Genomic DNA, 15,254 nt, shown 5'->3' with positions numbered 1-15,254 from the left:
CTGGCATTCTGACAACCATCTAAAGCACTTACTTACCAAGTCCAAGCAGCCACACGATTAGCAGCAGGACTGCGCGCATACGGTTACAAAGCTGAGCCATGTCAGACACATGGCACGGAGTAAACCCTGTCTGCATCCTTACAGAGGGGTACATTTTAACAGAATTCAAAGAGATCAATCCTCTTCTGCTGTAGAAACTGGTCAGAATCCATTTCTAAACCCCATGTTTGCATAATCAATAAGAAAGGGGATTGACTAATAGGCAGCAGTTAAAGATCATAAAAAAGGGAACCAAGTACATACCAAGTATGTATGGCGTTACAAGTACATATGATTGGTGTCACGCAAAAACCTAATATTTCCAAAATAGTAACTTTACAGGGAAAGGAAAAAAAAATCAGAGCTTTCAATAAAAGTCAACATGGAAGGAATTTATTCCAAGTCATTTCGGAGCATTTCCAATGTCCATGTCCACTCAACCTAACAGTTTGACAAAATTTTAAGGACAACTGACAGGTTCATGTTATATTAAACAGTAAAAAACTGTAAATGTTTCTGTGACTGCAACAAAATGTGAGTTTATTGATAGAAAAATAGTCTTCTTCATGTTACAGTCAGTTTAAACATCTTTATGAGGACATTATTAATGAAATCTTGTTCTGAAATGTTGATTATGCTTTTTTTACTTCAATTTTGACCAATACAAAAACACAAGCAAAAACAAGCTCTAAAATTGTAGTGCAAAGCAATAACATAGCACAACTAAACATAGAGGAGTCTAATGAAAGTGAAGGCTATGCAACAAACTGTATTAACACCTTTAGGTGTTACAGGCTTCATTGAGCATTTAGCAGCCACAAAGTTAGTCCAAGACAAGTTGCCCACTGCTAAGTGCAGTAACTGTGTAAAGAGGCTTTAGAGAATTAAAAAGCAATACTCATTAAAGTCATACATTGTCCTTCCATTCCTTCCATATGTCAGAGTGAAACAGTATCAGGGAGGGTCTCTGAGTTGGCTGAGGTTTAGCTTGGGGGGGGGGGTTGAAAATGATATTATTGGTTAACCCCTTAACTCCTAGGCTTATTACACACTAATGTGTATTACTAGTAACTACAGGGACGTCTGTACATACAGTGTATGGGGCTATTCTTTGGTAATAGAAGTTTGTAAGAGCACTTTCAGCGACTTTCCCTGTGTTTGGTGCATAGTGATGTAACCAAAAACCAGGAGACAATTTTAGAGGCAGCTAAAAACTATTCTTACATTCTGACTGAGGATTACAGGAATTGACTACCAACAATCAAAGCATTCAGGTCCTGTCTGTCAACTACTCAAGCAGTCCAAAAGCCCAAAATGCACAACTCTCCTCACGAGTAAGTGCGAAAACCACTAAGTGTCAGCTTTAACACAGACTTGCCAGATGGTCCGGTTTCAATCTGTCGCTGCAATCTGACCAGTCGTCTACATTCAAGCAGTAAATCTGGTGCTAATGGTGGATTTCAACCCAGGGAGCAGTTACTGATTGCGGTGAGGAAGGAGTAAGGCTCTCTGGGTAGCTCTGTTTTTGTTTACTTATCAACTGCTTATCTCTCGGTCGGAGAGAAGGCCTGATCACAACCGCTTAAAGGTGAGAAAGCCACTATTTTCAGCAAGTTATTTCAGACTAATCACTGCTGTGAAAACACAGGCCTTCGGGAACTATATATAGAATTCATTAGAAGCTGATGCTAATCTGACCTCAATAATACACTCCTCTCAGATATAAAGCCTCGGGACCTTAATGGAAAAGTCAGCTCTGTCAATTAGAAAATAAATACGCTATGCAAACGTTGGCCTGTTTTGCTGTTAACAACTCGGGAGTCGTAAAAAATGATGAAGCAAAATTTTAGGGTGTTTTCCAGGGCTGATAAATCATGGAGCGGTTGATGACATTGGTGGTTGAGGTTTTCTGAGAATCTCTGAGGTTTTCTTATGTTAATGCTGACTGCTAAACGAACGATAAGCTCTCCTCCCCTGTTTCCCAATATAAGAAAATGCTTTTGGAAACAAAACCACATTCTGAAGTCTACCACTTGGGTATTCAGAGTTAATCACACCACCATCACAGCCCAATGTTTCCAAACTGCTGAAACAGTCAAGAAAATTATTTGGATGGCTTTTTTTTTATTGTTTTTTTTTCAGCAGCCTGGTGCCATCTGCCCTTCAGAGAAGTCCCTTTAGAACCTGGTGTCTGCTGTGAGGGACTCAAATCATCGCTGCCCGGGCAGTTCACGGGCGGGAGACTGCTTTTACTGTCATTTTGTGTACTGGTGATATGCTTGTTGCGGGGGACATACAACACAAGGCCTGAAAATGCCAGATGCCTCTTCGGGGAGGAAAAATGCAGCCATGACGACACTGATATTAGCAAGCCATTGGGCTCTGGGTATAATAATAGTGGAGGGGCGGAAGATCTCAGAGCAATATGCTGACTATTCTCATAATGTATTAGCAGAGATTAGTTTAAAAACCTCTTATGCATCCTGACATCATTTTTTTTAATTATTTCTATTTTGAGATTCTACCATGCGTAATATATTCGGACTATTACCACAATTTCAAATTGCATCTCAAAGCTTATTAGCGCAGAGCAGAAACCCAGCGAGGGCAGGGGTTTGATTCCAGAGGCTGAGAGACGATCTGCCACATTCTTCTATTTTTAGAAACAATAATTGCCTTTGTGACTAGATTGTAAACAGGACCTTGAATGCAACTGACTGACTATAAATCAGTGCACGAAACTAGTAAACTGGAAAACAACAAACAACTCATCTCGAAATAAACACTGTATGCACAAGACGATTCCACTCGAACAGGGGCCGAACCGTAATTAAAAAACCCGGTATGAAACCCACAGTGTCCTGCTGTTTAATCGAGGCCAACGGCCACAGAGCTATTGATGTAGTGTGTTGTGTGACCAGCAGCTGGCAAAACCATGCAGACACTGGGAGGAATGCTGCACTGGCACTTTCTCCCAGTGGGAGCATGTGACCAGATAAAGATCACCAGCAGGAAATCACCCAAACATTGCCCTTACCATAGAGGACGGTAAGAGTAAATGTGAAACAATCATATCTTATGTAAATAAACAACTTTATCAACATAGCTGTTGACAAGACAGTATCACTTCCAATTGCCAGGGCAGTTGTTTCTATACCCCACTAAAAAAACAACCCCCAATGTCTTGTCGAAAAACAGTATCAAATAGCAGACGCTTAACATGAAAGCTAAAGAAAGGGCAAGATGAGAGAGTGGAGAATAAGAAACAGAACGAAAGAGCTCAGGAAGAGAGCGAGGTAGAGGGGGAATCAAAGAAAAAGCCTTGTTTTTTTAAGGGTGAGGCCTGACTTAATCTTGCTTTGAAGATGCATTAGTATTTGAGGTGCAGCAGCCAGGCACTATTTTGATCAATGCCCATCTTTACACATGGAAATCTTATTGACATTTAGGGAATGCACATGCCTACCATTCCTACAGCGTGAATGTGTAAGTTCTAAGCCTTCCCTCCAGCATCTGTCACTGCTTACCACCAGGAAAAAAAAAAAAAAAAAAAACACCCTTCTTTTCCTCACCAAGATGTAAACACTGATTACGACTTCAGAAATATCTACCACACTGCACATTTACCAAACTCGCCCAGCTAACGTGTTTATCGGCCACTATGGTGACTTTTCAGGAGAAGCAAAAGCATTCTTAACTTTTCCTGAGATTTAATGTAACATTTTGAAGCATGTCCAGGTCCTTGTTGGTGATCTTATATTTGTGATATCAGAGCTCTCTTGCTTTATGCTTTAATGGTCTTAACTTTAGCTGGTACCAGGAAAGCTCTGCTAATACGCTCAACGCAGAGTTCTTGATCCAGTGCATATTTGAAGGTTTCCATTTGTCCTGTGATCTACGGTGGGAGAGCATTCCACATTTGTTCCCAAAGCTAAGAGTCTGTGGCGTGGTGAGCTGCCTCGGATATTTCTGTGACCTCCATGTGAGTGGCGTCCTCCAGCCACTTCAACCCACAGGCGCTCAGCTGTTTCTGGTCATTACTTTCTGGTTGGGCCACCAGACGTGCTATTCTCCTGTTGCTCGTAGACTCAGCACGTTTCATCACATGCTGACTGTAGTGGTACCCATGTGGATTACCCTGGTGCCCCGTGTCTGGGATTTTCCTCTAGACCATGGGGAGGGTGGGTTCAAAATTTTCTCCAGGGCAGGAAATAATGAAATACTTTTGCTGACTGAAATTCAAGGGCGGTTTAATAAAAAAGGAGGCACCCTATAAAACATATACTAAATATTCATATCAACCAGACTGTTGTTATGTGGATTAACGCATATATTAATAGTCACTTAGAGGAGTAATACCATCAGGTCGACTAGTTTGACAACATGGATGCGTGTGTTCATCCAGTCAAGTCATAAAATTAGTCCTATAGGTCAAGGCGACACTCAAAGCCACGTGAGACATGTTTTGCTTCTGTTATTGTGTTTAAAGGGACAGAAATCATGAATATAGAGGTAGTTTTCCTTTGCCCCTGGTTATGTCCAACATGCTTACGTCCAAAGTGATAACCTAACTTTTTAGAATCTAGTCTTTTATAGGATATTTAAGTTCATAGGTTGGTCTTGCATGGCTGAAAAGCCTCTACAGTCTCTAAAGTCTTCCAAAATTCCCACCGACAGCAATGTGATCAGACTTCTGTCGCCTATCGTCCATTTATTTTTGCCGGTAACTAAAATGCGTAGTCAATGGAATATTCCAGAAGGACCAGCATGCTTTTCTGACGAACATTTGCTCTGAAGCCGCGGGAGGGAGGGAAAGCAGCTGACACGCTGCAGCTTTTGGGTGAAACACTTTCAGCACTTTTTCTATTTCCCTCCAGTCTCTTCCTTTCCTGATTTCATCCTAGATTATTAATATTGCTAATAAATAATTACACATCTTTTTATGTCACTGATTTCTCACTTTTAGTATGTTTTCCCTGCCTACTGCGTGAAATCAGTGAATAGCACGTAACATCGCTTTAATGCCAGCCATGCTCACATACAGTCACAGCTCTGGACCAAAAATGGAAGTTTTCCACTTGCACAGGTTTTTTGTCTAAAGCTGCGTGAGGAAATCTCACTGTTTACACGAAGCCGAAACTGTTCCATTGTGTGCACTGTCCGGCTCCAGCAGATCCTCGCATGACACATCAGATGGCTTCCAGAGTACTGCTGTTCCTCTCAGAGACATGGCTTTCAAACATATAAACAGTAACAAAGTGCTCCATCCCTCAACCCTTTCATTTGCTCACTTGAAGACATTAGTTGACTGGTGACAAACTTTGCTGTCTGAGACCATGGGGAGGGTGGGTTCAAAATTTTCTCCAGGGCAGGAAATAATGAAATACTTTTGCTGACTGAAATTCAAGGACGGTTTAATAAAAAAGGAGGCACCCTATAAAACATATACTAAATATTCATATTAACCAGACTGTTGTTATGTGGATTAACGCATATATTAATAGTCACTTAGAGGAGTAATACCATCAGGTCGACTAGTTTGACAACATGGATGCGTGTGTTCATCCAGTCAAGTCATAAAATTAGTCCTATAGGTCAAAAAACTAATAAGAGCACAGTTTCCCAACCAGAAAGAACTTCTATCTATTATTCTAATGTTTTATGGATCAGGAAGAAGCGGTATGGGGTTTTTCAAGGGATCTAAAGGCAAGGTTTATAACGTATATAGAGCCATGACTGACAGCTGCAACACCAATGACTGACAACAACCTGAATCTGTTAAAAGTTCTTCCCTACGCTTAAGAGACTTCCTATATGCTTCTTCCAAGAAAAAAGGGCTTTAATAAAGCGTGTTAGCCACAACATGTTACAAGCTTCTACTAACAGTAAACATTCGGCCAATGCTCAATATATAAAAGATTTTCCAAATTATGCTAAACAAATCTGTTGCAATGCTTAAAAGAAATGTTGCAACTGAGCAGAAATTGACACTGAAACATTAAATGATGTTTAAGGTGTAAGGCAGGTCAGACACTGCACTCGCTGTAAGAGTGGCCATACTAATCATACCCTGAGTGACCATAGCCAATGTGCACGCGCCAGTGACCAGAGATGGCGGACCCCTTCTCCTGCCCACACACATCCGACCCTCTGCTGTGTTAATACCTCTGTTCCCGCAGAGTGTCTCACACAAACCAAGCAGAACAGCATGAATAAATATTAGAAATGAATAAATATTAGAAATATCAATTTATCAATCGGAATATCCAGTTTTAGAGACAACAAAACACAATAAACAGTGCGAGTAATAAACACCTGTAGAGAGAATCAGCGAATCTGCGACAATCTACTACTTGGCCAACAATTCGCCTGTTGTTCGAATTTAATTAGACAATAAAGTCTGAACTTCTCATTTTTAACTGTTTAAAAATGCGCTGGGATTTAGGTCGGGACGTGCTTACATTAACTTCTTAAAACCAGCCTGAAACTGGAGTTAAACGTTGAATCAGCAGCAGCAGACAGTCGGGGACAAAAACAGCCCAGCTTTCAGCTAGCGCCTAACGGTTCCTCACGCGCTCTGTCTTCATGGCAACCAGAGCGTAGTTGTTTTTATCCACCCGTATTCAGAGAAATCCTGCGTTCCTGTGCTCTGATTGGTTAGTAAGTCCCCACCGCCTGGGCTGTGATTGGTTGACGGTTCATATTCCCAAACAGTCCGGCGATAGTATGAACTACTAGCCAATCGTAGCGCAGGAGGGGGAGAGCCTGTCTGAAAACGGGTGGGGAAAAATAACGCGTGGAAAATGGTCATTTCGCTTCAGCAAAGCATGAACAACTTTTGCCATCTACCCTCTTTCATTGAGGAAATGGGGAAAATGAGAGTACAGTCAAACCGCACGGTCATTCTGAACATCTTCTGATCGTCGTTTTACAACTTTTTTTTTACGCACAGACAATGGATGGAGACGAAGACTGGGGCGATGAAAATCTCCCAAAAGTAGTAGTCCCGTACACAAACACTGCGTTCAATACACGCCGCATTTCTAAAGACATCCCTTCGCTGTCCATCATCCACATAGCCGGTTAATAGCTGGATCACCGGACAAGAGACACGCTGGATGGGGGATTTATTTCTGGGTACTTAGACGATCAAAGCCAGACAGGGATGCGTGTCCGACCAACGATGCGAGCCATTCCAGCTCCGACCAACTGCACAGAAGTTACGCAAACCAGGGCGCTTCAAAACAGCGTCCTCGACAAACAACTTTAATGAAGGCAGTGAGTCACTCCCGAGAGCAAAGCCGCACTCCACATCTCCCTAAAGCGAGGCTAGCCGGCTAGCCGGGTAGTTTAGTTGGTTTGAGAGGCAGACACTTCTCTCAGACGTGTCGCTACTTTTATGAAGCGGAGTTCCTGAGTGAGAATACGGCGAAACGAGCAGAACAAACTTCCCACCATCACCCCCGCATCCTTTCATGCTGTAAAAGGTTTTTCTCCACAAATCGTTTACTCACAGTGAACGGAGAGGAGAGCCAGAACGCAAGGCAGCCGTGTTAACGCCATCTTGGAGTGGATGTAGTGTTGAGTGTAGCGGTACATGCGCACAGTGGAGAGCGAGAGAGAGAGAGAGAGAGAGAGAGAGAGAGAGAGAGAGAGGTGGGGAGAGAGAGAGAGAGAGAGAGGTGGGGAGAGAGAGAGAGAGAGAGAGGGAGGGAGAGAGAGAGAGAGAGAGAGAGAGAGATAGGGAGAGAGAGAGAGAGAGATAGTGGGGGTGAGAGAGAGAGAGATAGTGGGGGTGAGAGAGAGAGAGAGAGAGAGAGAAAGAAGGGGGGGGTGTTAGAGAGAGAGAGAGAGAGAGAGAGAGAGAGAGAGAGCATCATCTGCTGCAGGACTCAGAGATTCATTCAATTTGAGATATTAGAGATAAAAAGACGATTTTATTTGTTTAATTGAAAAAGAAAGAAGATGTATGTACTTAATATTAAATTATAATAAACAAAAATACAATAATACAATAAAAATAAAAGTTTTATGGTCTGGTGATACCTACATACAGTCTTGATTTGTTGTTTTTATTTCTTAAATGATTTATTGATCAATGATCCCACCGAGAACGAAAGTCTTCCTCAGTGAGGCCTGTTTGCAATGTGCGCAAACTCGTCCATACCGCGCAAAACCACTAATGCCTCTCCACCTCTGAACAAGGTAGTTTAGTGTGGTGTGTAAACATTGTAAAATAAATAAAGAAATAAATAAATAAGTATAATTCCCTCCCCAGCCCATGCAATCCAGATATGTAAACAGATCTGTAAAAACAGCTCATTTTAGTGTCACCTGAATGTCTGTAAGGTACATTTTCCATTGTAAATAGAGAGTATGAATAGTGTATAGAGAGTACAGAGTGTATAGTGTATGTATAGTGTATATAATGTATGTATAATGTACAGTATAAGTTATAAATATAAAATACAGTATAAATATTTTTTTTTTGTTGTATTACTGTTGACGTTTTTGTGTAATTTGTTTTACCTGTGTAATGTGATGTGACAGAAAAGAGAGATTTGATTTGATAAGCTCCAGACTTGTGCAGATGTTTCTTTGAATACCTCTGATGCTGAATTTTGTGGTGAGGATGCAGGTCATATTTGTGCAGGTTTCCTGCTAAATCTGTCCAGTGAGGGTTTTGATGTACCATTCCAGCAACAGGTCTTCCAGACCTGAATTTGACCTCCACCATTCTGGGATAACTGTTCCACCATTACTTGTTTACATTACAAACTGAAGAACATTTTTTATATTTTCTTATAGCCTTCTCCTGCTTTGTGGGCATCAATTCCTTTTATTTTCAGTGCCAGCAGCTGCATAGAGAAGCCCATGGTGGCTGATTGTTGGGACAAACGTTTGAGGAGTCAGGAAATTTATAAAGCTTAGAAATTTGCATCTGACCATTGATGATTGTGAACAGACTATGACCTTAACAAGACCTAAACGCTATCTGAGAGCTCAAATCTCTTAGGGTGCACAACCATGGTGCTTCCTTTCTTTTTTCACTCTAAAATTGTCCAGAAATCTTCTAGTCACTTGACAATTCAGAGCAACAGAGATGTTGATGCCCACACTGGGGTTGTTTTAGCACATAAAAATTCCCAAATGTTATCTCCTTAAAGCAAAACTAAAACATAGGAATAATGTAGGATATGCCACAGTATACAAGCCGTACATTTACAAGAAACACACAATAAATAAACACATACAACTAAATAACCTAAAGAACAGAGTTTCAGTTAATCTGTTTAATTAAAAACTGGCATGTGATTGTTTTTATTAAATCAGAAACTTAATAGAAATTAGAAATACAGAATTAGTTTGAATTGTAATTGTGCTGCTTATTTAGTGTGAAATTTAAATAGCAATTATTGAATAGTCTTTCAATATGTCCACATATCAATCATTCAAATTAATTCAAAAATATTTTTCAGTAGTTTTTTACAGGATACAGTTGCCATTTATAAAACATTAAAGTTGTTGTTATTAAACTGAGCTATTTGGTTGTTTTAATGTTTGCTGAAAGTGGAATAATATCAGTAACATCCTGGATTCATTGACCAAACTGCTCATAGAAAAGTACACAAAACACATTAGCTACATGTTCATATTTTGTTCTAAATATATTCATTAAATGATAATACATTGTGCTGAAATGTCTACAAGAACACAATCTATACATAGAAACAACCATATAAAGTTGAATAACCATAAATTTGGGATATACTGTTGAATAAGGGCTTAATATCGAGTAGAGCCTAAGCATAATTCAGTCACTACATATTGTGTGGAAGTATGGGTCCACATGCATGTGCCTTCTAATTCTAATTATACATGATTTAAGGGTATGTACACTTGCCTTAGAACTTGGGTTCAAGATAAAATAACATGAACAGTGCTGTCTGTGAGAGCTTTAAAGGGAACATCCATCCAGTTTCGATCCCAGTTAGGTCAGTGTTCCCACAGCGTTGCATTTATATGTCTTGGTCGCTCGTTAGATCAGAATTTGAGGATGAAGTTCATGTTGCTAAATTTGGGGGGTATAAATAATGCTTTCACTCGTCTGGCCAACACATGCCTTGATGTCCAGACAACTGTATCACCTGCACTGCGGGTCCATTGAGCTGGAAGCGAACATTATGTTTTGGGGAAAGCAAAGCATGTTTCAAATGCAAGGCATTCTTTAGTAAATCAAAGACCGCAGATATGTGACAGGGTAGGATTTGTGGTTGGGAGGGGAGCGCTCTTGCCTTGTGCACGATCCAGATGTCCCCATGGACCTCTCCATGACTGAAATGAAGACATTGTCAATAACAGCGCACAAACCTACAGAATGATACAGCATTGTTTTCAATCAAGGGCAAATTTACACAATAGCAGAAGAAACCAGAAGAGGTGGTTGTAATCACATTTTATACTGAGGTAACAAAGATCATATATGCTAACTCTATTTTTTGAATGGGAATGTGAGGCATTAAGGTTACACAATGATTTTTTTTTTATGTTCGGGTCTCTTTCACAATTGAAACATGGGAATTTTAGCCTAGGAAGAGCTGATGAGTTATGAGACATCATGTGGCTCAGGCTTCGCTTCATTTCCCCAAAGTCTTTCAACTTTGCCCCGCTTATGTTGACACAGCGAGGTTTTGGCTTTTACTAGAACTTATCAGCAGCAAGGACACGGAACAGGAGAGCCCCTCCCTGCTCTGCCAACTTTGCAAAACGTAGTCCGAACTCCTGACTTCAGCCGCAGTGCAAGGCAGGACTCCGCCGTGCTGCCACGCACAGCAGAGTTGATGTGCTGGAGTTGATGTGATGCCCAACGAGAGAGCTGATTGGCGAGGAGGTGAAGACAAGGATCAAGTCGGTGTATTTATATCTCAGATGTTTCATCTTTTATATTTAGAGTGCATCAGTCAGGGCAACTCAAATCCACTGTCATTTTCATCTGACTAAAAAAGAGATGAAAATGACATTTATGAGACCACCTTAAGATGAAGAAATTGGACACTGGCCAGTAGCAAACATTTTTGGTGGGGCTTTCACAGGCCTGCACATATATGATTCCCAGTTGAAAACATTAAGTAAAAGCTTAAGTAAGTAAAAGGATTGAAAAAAGGAGTGCGGGAATGCACGGGATGGATGTTTAGACCAAATAAATAGGGCATTTTCCCCCCAAGGAGGCAGTAATCGCTTCTGGTGTTTGGTAAATCTGTTACAAGCATTTCCTGCATGTGGGTATTGTACGTGTTTAACTCACAGGAACATTTAATTGTGAGGAAGAGTTTAATAAACAAATTAAACTGGTCTAGAACTTTGACGTTATACAGCAGTTCTGTAAAGGGCCATTCTGGCCTGAAATAATTTTGCATTTACCACAGTGATTTATTATGTTGTTTGACAGAATTCACAAATTTGTATCTTTAATCAATGATCTCTTATTACCCAACATGCATTATGCAAATATGCCATACAACCATTGGAAATCCCACCTGCACTTTTAAAAATAAAGGTGCACCAAAGGGTTCTTTGAGGGTCGGCATAGAAGAACCACTTTTGGAAAGGTTGTTAAGGTTCTTTGCCTATTTAAAGGTTCTTCACACTCACATCTCTTATGAAAATGGTTCTTTATGGAAGCATAAATGGTTCTTCTATAGCATCACTCACATAACCATTTGTAGCAGCTTTACTTTAAGTGTGTAATTGTAAAAAAATTGTGAAATCTTGACTAATAGCATATCCTCTGAAATAGAGGCTAATGTTAAAGCTAACAGTAAAGCATGACCAAAAAAGTTCCTCTCTATTGTAAAATAAATACTGTAGAAGGGGGATTCCTAATCTTTTCCCTAATCCTTTAAAAGAAAGGAAAATGAAAGTAGATGCGTTTACTACATTCAGATGTCATTTACAAAACTGGCTCATTAAAGAATCACACAATGAAAAGGTTTATTAAGGAACCAAATGAAGGCAGGCATTCTGTCCATTACAGATCCAGTAAAGATCATAACACATGCCAATCATCTCATCTTGCTGTTTTCTAGCTTGGACTCATCATGGAAAGTTTACCGTGAGCCATTCTGTAACTTCACTGTATGTGGTGCGCACCCCCTGTCAAAAAACAAGCAAAAACAATAACAGTGATGTGCTTTTTGTGAGGAACAAAGACAGACTTTAGTGTACTCAGCACTTTTATAGTGCCACCTCTCCTCTCCTCTCCTGTGCCTCATTCTTTCATGTTTCATTACACTACAATAAGCGGAGAGTGTTCTAGAAGAGTAGAAATGGCAGATGGTGCTGTGTAAAGTGCACAGAGTGGCTGGATGTAGGGTAAATAGGCGGATCCTTTAGGCTTACTGTGGCATGCCCACACAGGGTACTCACAACAACCTCTGGCCTGCGAGAGCCGAGTGGAGGGTTGCAGGGACTGTTAGATTAGATGCTTTAGCGCTGACACACATTTTTGAACCAACAGTATCGCTGCAATTTCAGCTTTTGCTTTTATACAGTATTAGGAATGTATTTATGGTCATCATTAGGTTGCTACAAATACATCAATAAATAAAAGAAAAACTGTTTGAATTGAGGATTTCTTACAAAAAAAGGGCAATTTGTGTTTTCCAGCAAGTTCTAAATCTTACATTTCCACAAAACCTCATTAAACTTATGAATACTTATGCTTTAATCATGTATGCAAAAATGGATGAACACTTGGTCAGCAAAGAACCGCACTTAACAAAATGTGGCTAGACAATTGATCTAATTACATAACTGTAGAGAAAGCAGCTTCTAAGTATAACAAAGGTGAGAGACATGTCCAATATATAAATACAATACAGGATTCTACAGGATTCTTTACTTTTTATCATTTACTTGAGTTTGTGTCTTGCAATACCAGCCACCAAATCCTTTATTTGACTTTGGGTTTAAAGCTTGGGATGATAGAATTTGTTCAACATGGAAATTCGAAGTAAATGTGAAGACATGAATACACTGAGTTCATATCAACTGAATTTGTTTTCATGAGCTCATCACCGAATTCTACATTTTCGGACAAAATGGCCAGATTTAAATTAGAAATAGCTGGATCTCATATCAGAGTGAACAGAGAGAAATAATCCAGTTGAATCCTGTAATAGATCAGGCCTGAAATAGTACACACTCACACTGTGTAAAGTCATGTTGGTAGCTGTGTGATTCTGTCTGTATAATATGGGTAGAGTGGATTTTGTAGCTTAATAGCTCCAGTTGAACATGCTTTTGGTCATATTCTCATTTTCTAATAGCAGAGTATATTTCGCCAGTGCAGTCCATATCCTATCATATTGATTTAACAGTGTTTTTGAAAAAGAAAACAATTTATTTTATTAATCAGTTTGCTATCCGGTTCCGGTATGTGGTCAAAAATAAGTTTGCCAGTGTTGGCCACCTTTGCCATCTTTTTGCTGATCATACTTAATTCATATTTACCCCATAGTTGGCATATTTTTGCTGATATACTTAGATGTATATTTTAATGGATTTAGGTTGGAAAGCCTGTCTGAGCAAACAACATAGACATATTTGTGTTTCTGTCATTTTACAAGACATGTTAACAGCTGTTACAGCTAGCACAGTTGACCTGACCTATGGTTTAGCTACTTGAGCCTGATTTGTTTATAAACACTAAGTGAGGGTAACAAAGTTTACTTTTTCATTACTAGCAAAGATGTGCAGATTAATGGTATAAAAATATTATCAATCTTGTACTGATGCTTTTAATTGTTAGGCTGCATCTTGATTTCCCCTACACAGTGTTTGGGTAGTTTGAGCATGATCAGCTACTTTTAGGTGAAGCAATCATTGAATTATAAGGAATTATAAATAAATAATAAGCCAATTTAAGAGGTTAAGTATTGACTGGCATAGCCTTGGCTGCCCTTTGGCCTGACACAACCTCACCCAAACACTGAATTTGAGACCTAATTAACTTTGATGTCCTTGCGGCCTTTTATTACTCATGTTCTACAGAAAAGCCTCAGGTGCATGACAAATCCACTACCAGTCATGTTCAAGACAAAATGTAGTTGTCCGGCTACCAAAAGGGAAGCACCACAGAACAGTGATCTGCCACTATGGGCACAAATTGCATGTTTCAGAGCCCTCTACTGCATATGCACCAATGGCTATTTTAAGCTGAATGTTCTTTAAAGATGTTGCCCACATTCAGTTCTGTATGATAATCTCCTAACTGCTTAATGAACAGTTTTCATTGTGTTAACTGCAACAGATGTCTTGTAAATGCAAAGGTAATTAATTCTCTCAGCCAGGGGCTTGCTTAAATGTAATCGTCTCTGAAATTCATGTATTGCTCTAGTCGAGGTCTTTTTTTCTTTGAAGCTTGCATGCATGCTGTAGGACTCTTGGGGCATTTTTTTTTAGCCAGTCAGACAGAAATCTGTAGGCTCTTTCTCTTTTAAAACCATTCTGCCACACACAGGAGACGCCAAGTCTCTTGAGGAAACAGCAACCACTTCCCCTACTGGCACAAATTTTTGGATGTCATTTCCTGTGAATTTAGAAAATATCTTTTGGAGAGTGTGGTCTTATCAGTGCCATGTCATTTAAGAGTCATGTAAATGGGGCAATTCAAAGCTGAAGAGTGGTCAAGAGAACCCATTAAGCTGCTTTGATTATAGACCACACCATGGGTCATTAAATACTTTACCCAACCCAATGAATTGATGTGGAATTTACATAATGCATTAAAAAAATAATAATGGTAAACTCAGCCTATTAAATCCTTTAGAAGACATGATTATGATCATTACCATACAATTTCTAAAGAATAGTCAGGTCTAAAAATGGAGCATATCTTTGGTGGACAAACCAAAGCTGTGGTTTGCATGTAAACGTTGTAAATGGCCTCCTAAAAATCATGGGAAAGACTGAAAAACAAACATCTAGAAAAAGAACTGTAGAGATTCTCACATGCTTATTTTTACTAAGCTGGACATTTGCACAATTTCGGATACACTACATCTCATCCACATCAATACAGTTTCTTAATACAGTTTAGTCACCATTGTTAGCGATGGTAGGGTAATATATACGTCTAGGCCAGGGACTAGTATGGGGAATCAAACCTCTCTTAGGTCTACTTTACACGCTGCTGCCCTCAACCCTTTGTTATT

General features: G+C 39.8%; 1 protein-coding gene across 1 annotated transcript in view; it reads right to left on the bottom strand.

Moving 5' to 3' along the window:
• jam3b (junctional adhesion molecule 3b) overlaps positions 1 to 7,638 on the bottom strand; it is a 34,509-nt gene extending 26,871 nt beyond the window's left edge. Inside the window, exon 1 of the mRNA XM_072662424.1 lies at positions 7,554 to 7,638. Within this exon, the coding sequence (XP_072518525.1) occupies positions 7,554 to 7,638 (85 nt within the window). The remainder of the gene's footprint in view (positions 1 to 7,553) is intronic.
• Positions 7,639 to 15,254: the final 7,616 nt, after the last annotated feature.

This window comes from Salminus brasiliensis, chromosome 18 (genome assembly GCF_030463535.1).
Source record: "Salminus brasiliensis chromosome 18, fSalBra1.hap2, whole genome shotgun sequence".
Taxonomy (NCBI): domain Eukaryota; kingdom Metazoa; phylum Chordata; class Actinopteri; order Characiformes; family Bryconidae; genus Salminus; species Salminus brasiliensis.
Note: the sequence above shows the minus strand (reverse complement) of the source record. Positions and strands in the feature narration are given on the sequence as shown.